The sequence below is a fragment of the Indicator indicator genome, chromosome 29, assembly GCF_027791375.1.
Source record: "Indicator indicator isolate 239-I01 chromosome 29, UM_Iind_1.1, whole genome shotgun sequence".
NCBI lineage: Eukaryota > Metazoa > Chordata > Aves > Piciformes > Indicatoridae > Indicator > Indicator indicator.
The window spans coordinates 9,254,544-9,267,022 of NC_072038.1; the positions used below are offsets into that span (position 1 = coordinate 9,254,544).

The following is a 12,479-nucleotide window of genomic DNA, read 5'->3' on the forward strand; positions in this document are numbered from 1 at the left end:
TTCCTTGCCTAGATCATTATCTGTCTCTGGGCATGTCCAACATTGGTCCCTGCAGGGTAATAAAGTTTACAACAATTTTTCTCATGTACAGCAGCTGTCTTGTCAACCCAAATGTAAGCTGTTTTCTTGTGCCAGTGCTAATCTGTTACTGATACCCAGACTAACCAGTGTGAAGCTCCTTCTAGCAGCTCAACAAGGCATTACCCTGTGGGCCTGCTGTCAGCCAGGTTTATAACGTGAATACTTGTGCTTAAGAGTTCGTTGTTGGTGTTCTAAAAGCTGTGCTGGCAGGATCTGTTGGAAGTGATTGGGGTTGTAGTGAAACGCTAGATTTGGGACTCTATTGATAGCCTACTTAAGGTCACAGATGCTTTCTTATAAGAATCTTCTCCAGAAGGCTGATTGATAGCAGGCACTGGGTCTTCCGGATCTTCACAGCTGGTGACGAGGGCAACTGCATTAAGTGATTTTTTGTTAGGACTAAGTGACTTCATCTCCAGTGCTGATGTCTCTGCTTCTTTTTTCTGTGTCTTCTCACTTCGGTTCCATTCCCACTCCTTGCGATCCAGCTGCATGGCACTGCAGTGAGGAGCATAAACTTCAGTGGTTTCTTCAAACTGTAAGCAATCCACCTTATAGTATTTTTTCTTTACATGTAAGACATCGTTAAACCTATGGCCCCACAGAATCTCTCTGGGGACATAGGAGCTTCTTGACTGATGTGAGGTCCCTGTTGAGTCACCTGTGTAGACAAACGTGACCAAGATTTCAAAGCTGTCCTTGGCCAGAGCTTTCCTGTCTAGACCATACAAGGGGCTCTCGCTGTCGATTTCGTGTACGACTGTCACCGGTGTAACAAGTATGATCTGGTCATGAAGCAGCTTCAAGTCCTTGTATTCCATGGTCATTCTGCCTTCCTTGTCTTCCTTGTAGCGCAGCAGCTGAGCTCGCACAGAGCCCTCAACCATGTGGTTTGGCCGGAAATCCCCAATGCGCCACATCAGGCAGAATTTGTTGTCCCTCAAGCCGACGACAGCGTGGTAGCTGAACCGAATGGTCTGAGCTCTTTTTCGAGCCGTGGCCATCTTAGCCAAGGCTGCTCCGATTATGAAGGTGTCAATAATGCAGCTTAATACTGACTGGAGGATAACCATGAGGATGGCCACGGAGCACTCTTCTGTCACGCAGCGGTAACCGTAGCCGATGGTCGTCTGGGTTTCGAGGGAGAAGAGGAATGCTCCTGTGAAGCTATGGACATTTGCAACACAGGGGGTGATTTCCTCATCGTTGAATAAATCTCCGTGTTGGATTGCTATCAGCCAGAAGACCAGGCCAAAGAACAGCCAGGAAAGAACGTAGGACAGCGAGAATATCACAAACATGTGGCGCCATTTGATGTCCACCAGCGTGGTGAATATGTCCACTACGTAGCTCTCCCATTCCCCGAAGATGTGTTTGAAGTACACGTTGCAGCTGCCATCCTTGTGGAGAAATCGCTTCTGCAGTCTTTTTACCCCCATTTCAGGGCTCTCTTTGCAGGTGCCTCGGTACCTGATCTTGTTTCCCTGTATGTTCACAGGCCTGTAGCAACTGCTGTGTTCAGGAATCTTTCTCATATCTGCCTCGTGGCATCAATTTACAGAGCACGCTTGCAGTCCCAGGGGCTATTGTGTTTTCTTTGTTCATTGGAAATCTATGAAATAAAAGAAAAATTTTAGTTGCATCTTAATTTCCTATTCCAGAACTGTGTGACAACAAATCTAAATACAGTCACTCTGTGGCCATCATAAGCAGCTTTCAGGGTACAGGTTCTGACATTCATTCCACAGCATTTCTCAAGAACTTAGACCAGGAAATAGGAAGCAACTAGAAATTCAACTAATGAGAAATATCCCTACCAACCCTAAAATTTGGTATGTAGGTGAAAACAGAAATCAAAACCCTTTGTGGTGACCCCACTGTGAGTATCGCTTATAATGGTCTGGTCAAGTAGCTTTCACATCAGGATGGGCTCTCATGAGCAGTCACAGCAATGGTGTGAACCCTCTTCAACTCTATCAGATATTTGAGGTGGTTAATTACTTTTTGTGGTGTATTTATTTGTTTTCTTCCATTAGAAGAAATACCTAAAAAAACCCCACCCCACCCTCATTTAGACATAAGACTTCAGCAGCGTGTGCAGGCAAATTCAGTGTTTTAACCAGGAAATGCACCAAACACAATTTGTGTTCCAGTATTGCCCTGCAAAACCTGGTCATTGAACTGAATATCAATGGGCTAATGTTACAGAGGCATGTTTGTTCAATTTGTAGAAAAGTATTTACATTTCAACCAAACAAGAAACCTCTCTTAGATTCTGGAAACCCTCTCCAATCAGTCCTTAAAACAAACAAACAAACAAACAAAATATAAATTGGAAGGCCAACAGCTCTTTATTTTTCTGTTAATGAGTTTGAACCAAACATGCAGCACGTTAATAGCATTTGTGGATGACACACAATTAGGAAGTGATGTGAATGAAGAGATTCCTGTGTTGGACTGGAGAAGAAAAGGATATCTTTGCAGATTGCAACCATATGAACTCCAGCAGTACGAAGTGCTAGGCTATAGATTTAGCAACTAATAACAAGAACTTATGTTAGAAACTGAGACCTCGTCAACTGGAATCCAATAAAAAAGGAAAGACTTAGCTGAAGGAATCACTTACAGGATGCTTATGAATTACTTGTAGGATACAGCCCTGAAAAAGGCAAATGCCTTTTCCTGCAGGTCTCCAGCTCATTCCACATCCCAGCTGCTAACACAGAAACCACTGACAAGTCAGAAGTGAGAGGGCACACAGCTCAAACAATTCAGCATTTTCACCAAATGCCTTGCTTCCAACTGGTATTTCTGAAGGAGAAACCCCATTTTGGAGAAAAAAAACCCTGAACCCTGTTGTTAGTCCTTTTTAAAATTGCAAGTTTTCAAAGGAAAAACATCAAGGCAATTCCCCATTCTTCAGCTGCTTTCAGCTGACAGAAGTTCAGATGGAGGTTTACAATGAAGCCAACACATTCATGGAAAATGGATTAAAAAAAAAAGAAGCAGCAGCAAGTTTCCTAGTGGTAGTGTTTTTCCTCAGCTCTTCATTCACTTTGCCCAAGTCTAAATGACTGCTCACCCTTCAAGGCAGAAAAGAGTCAGACCCATAGAGTGTAATATATATATTGGATGGACTAGATTAACAGACCAAGAACTCTCCTCTCATCCAAGGAACAATGACAAGCATGCACAGACACTATTCCAAAAACACTTAAAAGCCAAACATAGTTTCCATTTCTTTTTTCTTTTCTCTTCTTTTTTTTCCCTTTATTTCTCTTCTTATTTTTTTTTTCAGTAGAGAAATGAATGTGACATATGGTGTCGTAGCCTCAGAATGTGGCCTTCATTAAAAAACACAACATTAATGTTTCCAAAAATACTTCTTGGAATACAGTCTTTGGAAACATTAATTCGACTTGCTTTGCTCAGAGCTTTAAACAAACAGTGTAGCCTAGATTAGTGAAGAGTCTTGACCTAACATTTCAGGAGTCATATTTAACAACAAACAAAACTGGGGAACTGTTGTGGTTTTATTTTTTTTTTAATTTTATTTTATTTTATTTTATTTTATTTTATTTTATTTTATTTTATTTTATTTTATTTTATTTTATTTTATTTTTTGGTTTGGTTTTTTGTTTGTTTGTTTTAAGAACCTCACAATGTGAGGTGTGAAAAATGAAGCGAATTGTAATCGGGAGCCAATATAAACTTAAATGGAAAACGTATTTAGGCTTATACTGATTGGTTCAAAATACATTTCCTTGAAAATGCTCACAAACATCACAGAATTAGAATCATAGAATGATTTGGATTGGGAAGGACCTTTAAAGCTCATTTAGTCCAACCTCCTCAGGGACATCTTCAAGATCATAGCATCATAGAATCAGTCAGGGTTGGAAGGGACCACAAGGCTCAGCCAGTTCCAACCCCCCTGCCATGGGCAGGGACACCTCACACCAGATCAGGCTGACCAGAGCCTCATCCAGCCTGGCTGCAAACACCTCCAGGGATGGGGCCTCAACCACCTCCCTGGACAACCCATTCCAGGCTCTCATCACTCTCATGGGGAAGAACTTCTTCCTCATGTCCAGCCTGAATCTCCCCACTTCCAGCTTTAATCCATTCCCCCTAGTCCTGTCACTACCTGATATCCTAGAAAGTCCCTCACCAGCTTTCTTGTAGGCCCTCCTCAGATACTGGAAGACCACAATAAGGTCACCTTGGAGCTTTCTTTTCTCCAGGCTGAACAGCCCCAACTCTTTCAGTCTGTCCTCATAGGAGAGGTGCTCCAGCCCTCTGCTCATCCTCATGGCCCTTCTCTGGACACCTTCCAGCATGTCCATATCTCTCTTGTAATAGGATCAAGTCTACATGAAGTTGCTCAGACCCTGTCCAATCTGACCTTGGATGTTTCCAGGCTTCTACCACCTCTCTGGACAACCTGGTCCAGTGTGTCACTACCCTCAAAATGAAAAAAAGAAAGAAATCATCCTTCTATCTATCTAGTCTAAATCTCCCTTTTTTAGTTTAAAACCATCACCCCTTGTCCTGTTGCAACAGGTCCTGCAAAAAAAATCTGTCCTAATATCTCGTCAATCTCTATATGTACTTAAAAGCCCCAATAAAGACCCCCTGCAGCCTTCTCTTCTCCAGGCTGAACAACCCCAGCTCTCTCAGTCTGTCCTCACAGCAGAGGGGTTCCAGCCCTCAGACTATTTTTGCGACTTCCTTGAGACCCACTTCAACAGGTTAATGTCCCTCTTGTGCTGAAGGCTCCAAACCTGGACACAGCACTCCAGGTGAGTCTCACCAGAATGGTGCAGAGCAGGAGAATCACACCCTTTGACCTCTGTCTCTTGATGTAGCTCAGGATGAGATTGACCTTCTAGGTGCTGGCTCGTGTTCAGACTGGGACTCTAAAGGGGACTAAACAGTTCATGGATCAAAGATTACTGAGTTGATTCCACTCTCTGCTGTGATCAGCAAATCATCATACTTCACAAAGAGTGCTTCACTGGCACCCTCTTTAGGTTTTATTGGTGCTGGCAAGAATCATGGACTGTCACATGTGCAGCTTGGTGGCAAAGCCCACCTTGATTTTATGGTAGTCTGTCACACGCAGCTGGCATCTTGGATCAGGAACTCTGACTAAGGGTCTCTCCCAAGTACAGGCTGAAGCAATATATGTATGCACAGGGATGTCTGTGATGGGATCTTGACTGGGGTAACTGAAGCCATGTAAAGATACCAGGTTGGATTTTGCAGAACAATCAAGAGTATGTCTGTAGTAAGAAACTGATGCAGAGCTTCCCAAACCAGAAAGAAAATGTCTAACCCTGAAGCTGGGTGGAGTAAAAAAGAAACAGAGCAGGGCATCACTAACAGACATATATTGCTCTCAGGATCTGAGCTGATCTTTCTCCATCATGTCGAAAACTGGCTTGCTCAGAGCCATTTGGCATTGCACAGTGGAGACGTGCCCCAGATGACCTAAAATCCCAAATGTGCTTAAAAGTCTTAGGAATAGCCTCTTCAGCCACTCAAAACTAGCTAAAAATGTTGCCCAGTATTTTGGGTGTGCTTAAAGGGAAGCCAAATCTGGATTTTTCCAGGCTACCTCTTAAAGCCTCTCCAGTGGAACAACAATCATGCACCATAATTAAGAATTCTTTTATGCTGTCTGAAGTTGCTCGGACCATTTAAGCCTAGAAAGCCTTCCTTCAATGTTTCTGAGTTATATAAGGCTGTATCAGGACCCATACTTCATCCATGGGGACACTGTTAGACAGGCATGGGATTTTCCTAGTCCAAGTGAGAGGCAGCTGCTCATCTCTCACTGTACTGAGACCCCCTGCTTTTTGCAGGGGAAGAGTATAGTTACTAGCACCAGTTATTAAAGGGAAGAAGACCATGGCCTTGCAACCAGATGCATGAATTGAAATCTCAGAGCCATTGCAAAACTCTGAGTTTTCAAAGTGGCAATATTTTGCACACCCCTGAGAAAGCCAAAGGAATGGCATTATAGGTCCTACTACCTGGTAAAGATTAACAGAGGGGGTGGGGAGGGTTTAAAAACATTCTCTGCTCATGGATCGGTTGCTGCAAATGATTCTCAGATGTTGCCAGGAAGCATTTTCACCTTCCTCTAACACTAACACATAAACCCTCACTCTTTTTTGTCTTGCTTTTACTTTCAATAGTGTGTTGGGTTGTTTTTTTTTTCTCTTTTCATTTCTTTATTTCTGGGCATGTTTGCACACATCAAGAGCCTCCTCTTGCATACTGCTCTGTTGTTCAGAGAAGGAAGTGTGCTGAAATTTGAAGTTCTTTAGATAACCTTTCTTATAAATGTATTTCCCTCTCCAAATAAAAACATATCAGAGAGAAAAATGGAGCAGTGAAGATAGGCAGGATAGCAGAAAGACAGAAATAGAGAAATCCCAACAATTTCATTAGGGTAAATGGTAGAGAGGGTTCAGAAGTTCTTCTAAGGCTTGTATGTGTCAGATTTAGAGTTCAGAAAATCAGCATATAACCTTGGATCTTAGTGTATTGGATACTTGAAACATGCTCAGGGAGATACAGAAGTGCTCTAGAGACCTGTGTTCATGGGGTCTGCATAATGACCCCCCAAACTGGTATCTTTGAAAGTTTCACCCCAATTAAACATGGGAGAAATGTAAGTAAATTTCTGTATTTAAAAGGTCATGAAGCAGTGCAGTGGCAGAAATAGGAGCAAACCCAATGCTTACTTAGATGCAGTGAAGAGCTGCCACAATGCAAACCTTAGCAGAAGGAAGACTTTTAGTCACATTTCTCATTTTGATTTAGCTCCCCTTGAACAGAGCAGCTGTACTACAAGAACTTGCCCTCTTGATTTTCATCAGCTCACTCAGAACAACAGTGACTTAAAAGCCTTAAGCATTAAATTTAACCTTTTTAAGACTTCCACTAAGTCAATTTAATCCTTCTGGTTTGGAGTTGAGGGCTCAGTGTGTTATGGGGATAATCCCTATATTGCACCTTAACCTAACACCTAGCAAGTTGTTGCTACACCCATTTTATGTCACTGTTTTGCCATTATGGAAACAAGCAGGGGTGAATTTTTGTTCAGTGACAACTTCAGTCAACAGCCTCTTTGTAAAACATTAAGCAAAACAATGTGAAGATCTTGGTTCCAGAATAATTCTGTTCTGAGATCAAATCAAAAAGAAAACAACTCAAAACCTCCAAATGAGGTTGGGTACTGTCCCTTGAAGCCCACGCACATGGAAGTGGATCTCTCTCTCTAGATTGGTTTAGCAATCACCTCAGTTTCCTCCTACATTTTGGAAATGATCTGAAAGGTTTCCAGTTTTAGTCATTGTTGTGTAACCCTAGAAGACCTTCAGCTCAGAGACCAGAAATGTGACAATTAGAAACCTTTTGAGCTTCTTTGGAATTGACTCAAATACTAATTCCTTTAAAAAAAACCAAACAAACAAACTCCACCACCCACACGATCTAAATAAATCTATTCTAGGACATCTCTGAGACTCTTCCTTTTTTCTTTCCTTCCTTCCTTTTTCCTTGCAAAGGCATCTAACTTCTGCTTCTGATACATAATCCCCAGCCCAGGGTGAGCACATGTCATAATTCACCCTCTGAGTATCTCCTGCCACATACAGCAGCTGACAGCCCCACCCAGGTGAGATGTTTGCCAGCTGTTCCCAACAGGAACGCTTCAGGACACAAAAAGCTGTGCTTGTAACTCTACTGGCTGCTTGGCCCAGAAGCCTGATTACTCTAAGCCCACAAGATAGGCTTATCTTGATGGTATGAAAACTTTCATAATGATGTTCAGTTCAGAAAGAGACATTCTTGGTCTCTGACAAGTCAGGCCTGATAAGTACATCCTTATGCTACAAGTGAGTTTTTTCATATTCAATACTGTTCAGCTCAGAACCCCACAAATGACTCCAAGGTGTCTCTACAAGGGGAGAGGGAATCCAAAATTCCCTAAACTGAACCCAGAGACATCCTTCTAGGGAGTAAGGATGTAGGAGTGGAGTTCCCACCACAGAGCATGGCCCAGAGCACTTTCAGATCTCGACATGCTCTGGTGCTGACTTTACAGAGTTGGAGCACACTCAAGCAGGAGCTTCAATCAAAGAACATTCTTAAACCTGAAGTAATTTCTTGGAGGCCACTGGAACAAAGCTTTTCAATGGCTCAACTTTTCCTATAAAATGAAAATTTCATTGGTTCACATGACCTCAGCTTAGATGAGGAGCAACAAACATAGGGCTGCAGTTCTCCAATCATCAACAGAACTCTATCAGTCAGAACCCACATAAGCATCACCTTGCTAGCAACACCTTTCCTCACCATTATTTTTGTAGGTATTGCATCAACAGAAGAGAAGATTGCAAATGCAGAAGTAAAATTCTGGATAGGCTAAGCTCAGAGCTGGAGGAAATGGTTATTTCTTAGGCTTTTCATTCAATACCTCTGGACAGAGAGAAGATCTAAAGTATCAACATTTTAGAAGACAGACACAAAGCAACAGACCTTTGCACAGCCTTTAAAGCCCTACAATGGGGCTATAATCTACACAGGAACACCTCACAGTAACAGATCTATTGACATTTAATTCATCTAAGTGTAACCAGATCTCCTTCAAACAAAACCAAAAATAATTGAAAAAATAATTAAATAAATGCATTTATTTATTTTTAAAAAGGAAAGCCGTTTGGCCCCTTAGTTTGAGAAGACAGATTCTGAAATTTGCTCCTTGATGAAGGCAGGTTGCATGTTTGAGAGCCACAGGACAGGTTAGAAGTGAGCCAGTCCCCTCCTTACCACTCAGAGCAATTCCCCAAATCTGTAGAAAGCTGAAAATGTCTATTTTAATTTAGTTGCACTGTATGCACTGCATGGTTTTGGCCAGGAACAAACAGTGGAAACACTGAAATACCATCAGAAATGGAAAGTGCTGGCAACTTGAAACTCTTGCTCTCGGGCCTCACTGCCATTCTTTGTCTCAGACAATTTGGCAGGGGTGAAACCTAAAACCGTTGACTCTGAGGACTCTCTTCCTCTTTTAAGCCCCAGCTTGCAGCAGATCCTGTACCAAGGTGACTGAACAGAGCAGGCACTTGACGGCCCAATGCTCACATCAGCCTGGTGCAGACATGGGTGTGTGCATGGGGCCCATGGGCTACGTGCACATGGTGAGCAGTTCCAGTGCATCCACAACAATGCTGAAGCTAAGCTGGGATGGCTTAGAGATTCCTTGATGAACCAAGGCCCTGACTCCAGAAGGGAAAAAAGTGAATGGAAGACCTGAGCCAAGGCTCAAAGGTGACCCTGCTGTTTGGCTGCAATGGACAGCTGGATCCACACAGGGTCACTTTCATCTCCTTTTGTCTAAATATTCCTCCTCATAGCTCTCCTCCCATCAGCTATGAGCCATTTGCATTTTGATACTGAGCAAATAGGACCAAGGAGTGTCTGTCTCTGTCAAGACTCTGAAGCTTCAGTTCTTAAAAATGGCACAGCTGGTGCGTAGCCTAGACTGAAAATCTACCAGACAGGGTGCAACTGAGAAGGTAAGTTTTACACCCAGTCTTCTCCCTCTGGAAACAAGTAGCCAACCTATTCCATTCTTCAGCAGGCAAAACCCACTGGCTTTTAATGCAAAGGAGCTGTGAGGGAATCAAACCCAAGTGTCAGTGCTGATTAGCATTTCCTCCTCCCCTGCCACACCGATGTCTGCACAGACGCCCAGCGAAGGTTCATTGCAATAGCTCTGCAGAGGTGTGCTGTGGGATTGCTCCACACACTCAACCTGATGGATTACATTTAGCCTACAGAGGCACAGAACAATTCTTCGAGGAACTTTTCCACCAGATCTTGTTGGCAGGGAACAGCAGAACAGTTTGTTGCAGCTCTTGATAAATATGATGTAATATAAGAATGTGTTCAACAATAAGTAAGTGGCGGGTCAGGAACAACGACAGAATCAGATGAGATAATGCTGACCACTTTCAGTTAACAGAGCCAACACCCTCAGCTCTGCTCTATGCCACAGTTCAGTGCTGTTAAATCTCTTCCCAAAACACAACAGGTTGTTAATAATGTAGGGTTTTGGGGGCGGGCAAAAGCTGATGTTCTAAAATGGTTCTTCCAGTCTCAGGGGCCATTTCCCTTACGTCACATTGTGCAGTTCTGCTTCCTGAGGCAGAAAGCATACTCCTTTTTTTCCTGTTTTCTGGAGTATATTGTAAGCTAAATATTCAGGGAAGGGCACTGTGGCATAATAAGAACACGAAGTGACTATCTTTTCACTTGTGCTCTTTATCCAAGTGTGTGGAATACGAAAGGTAAGGAGATGCTGGCTGTAGCCAGCCTCATCCAGTGTGAGGTGTCCCTGCCCATGGCAGGGGGGTTGGAACTGGATGAGCCTTGTGGTCCCTTCCAACCCTGACTGATTCTATGATTCTATAATTCTATGCAGAGATGTTCCTCTTGTGACACTAAGTAGCTCCTGCAGTCCTACATGCTTCACTCCTCACTGGTCCTACAGCTCTCTGTGTATGCACACACAGACAAAACAACCAAGAGAAGAAAAGGTTACACGGCTTTAACCAAAGGGGTTTGTGAAGATCAGAGAGTCTCTTACACTGCCTGCACAAGTTTGAATCCTGCCAGTTGGAAAGGCTGCAGCTTTGACAATGGAAAGCCCTGTGCTGGTGTCAGTGGAGTTTGGATCAGCTGCCTTGCTATTGTATTTCATATAAGGATCAGAATAAAACAGAATCCAAAGCTAACAGCATGAGTGAGCTCTGTTCAGCAGATGAGAGATGTGAGTAGGAAGCCTGAGGATCTGTACATTTTAATTTTTGTTTTTTTCAGCCCCAGTAGAAAGTTTCATGAGGTGTAGCTTGACAGCACTTACTGGCTTCTAAGGACTATCCACTTGCAAATTTCTACTGATCTCAGCTTCAGGTTACTGACCTCGGCAGGAATTCCACTACAATACTCAGAAGCTGTGTCATCCCACCTAATAGAATATCCCAAATGCCAATTAAATCAACAAAGCCTTTACATTTTCAAAATTGAAGAGGGGTCTAACAATGAAAATACCATTTTGCAGTCTTTTTTTTTTTTTAAGAAAATGGAAGGAAGAAGGGGAAAAAAAGATAAACCCAAATAAAACATGTAAATAAAATGAATCACATCCACTATGACCTAATGCTTTTTAGGAAATACCACAACCAAAGCTGCTGTCTCAGACTTTTAGATTGATTGTCAAGTCAGAGAGGTTGAGATAAGTATTAGTTAAGGGTCAAGCCAATAGATCAGTGAATTTTTGTTTATGCTTTTTTTCTTTTTAAGGAAAAACAGCAGAAAATTCTGACAGATGCAGTCAGATGAACCAGGCAACCAAACACTGCACTTCAAGAAGTTAATTTATCAATCATTACTCGGGTCAGGAGTCACTATGTGCTTTTCTGAGAGGCTTTGTACAGCTCACAGTTGTGAATATAGATACAGCAGAAGTGCACCTCTGGTATGCCTAAATATGATTTTCCCTCTAGTCTGGCAGAGGATATCATGTAGCTCCTATGACTAGGGCTGATCAGCCAAGGCACATAGTCCTAGAGGGCATCACAAGTTTCAGGTTCTTCATCCAAACCAAAACATGCTCCCATTTGTGAAATATATTAAATGGTTTCAGAGATCAGAGGCCTGATCCAAAGCCTATTGAAGTCAGCAAAGGAGTTGTCTTTGATTTCTTGTTTTGGATCAGATCTAGCTGCTGGGCTTCCTGGTATCACCACAGGCAGTATCCCTCATTGCTCTTCAGAACTGTCTTGGCTTGCTGGAATTCCAGCAATATTTTCTAAGAAACAAGGGGGGTTTTGAAAAGACCTTCCTTTTCTTTGGTTCACAGACTTTGGCAGAATGTTGACTTTCCATATTGTTACTTAACTCCACTGAGCTCTGTAGGAAATTTGGGAATGGGATTCTTTCAGAGATGACTTTCAACACTTTGTGGAGCAGATGGCTGAACTTCTGTGTACACAACCTCCTGAACCTCTCTCTCAGCGTGGCTGCTTGTGATCTGGAACGGCAGGTTACTCTGAAACTCAGAAGTTGTTTATTCAGAACTTAGACTCAGCATGGTGTTGGCCACTCTTGTTTTCAGCTGTCATTCTCTTCCCAAGTTCAGTGGTCTAATCTACAGTATGTTGGTGTTTTGCAAGGCAGAAAACTAAAACACTGTGGAACTGGAAAACCACAGATGTGTTTTGACTGTACATTTAAGAGCTTTATTTTTACCACAGTGTGCAGGTTACATAACTTTGTTTCTGGTCTCTTGAAGCTGTCCCACAGCTTACTCCTGATCA

At 42.6% G+C, this 12,479-nt stretch overlaps 1 protein-coding gene across 1 annotated transcript; it reads right to left on the bottom strand.

The window, feature by feature from the left end:
* Window positions 1-326: 326 nt before the first annotated feature.
* Window positions 327-1,616, bottom strand: KCNJ16 (potassium inwardly rectifying channel subfamily J member 16). Its single transcript, XM_054393784.1, has one exon. It carries the CDS (start codon window positions 1,614-1,616, stop codon window positions 327-329), a length of 1,290 nt encoding a protein of 429 aa, XP_054249759.1.
* Window positions 1,617-12,479: the final 10,863 nt, after the last annotated feature.

Excerpts from the sequence above, each read along its gene's own strand:
- KCNJ16 (XM_054393784.1), bottom strand. The coding sequence starts at position 1,616 with ATGAGAAAGATTCCTGAACACAGCAGTTGCTACAGGCCTGTGAACATA.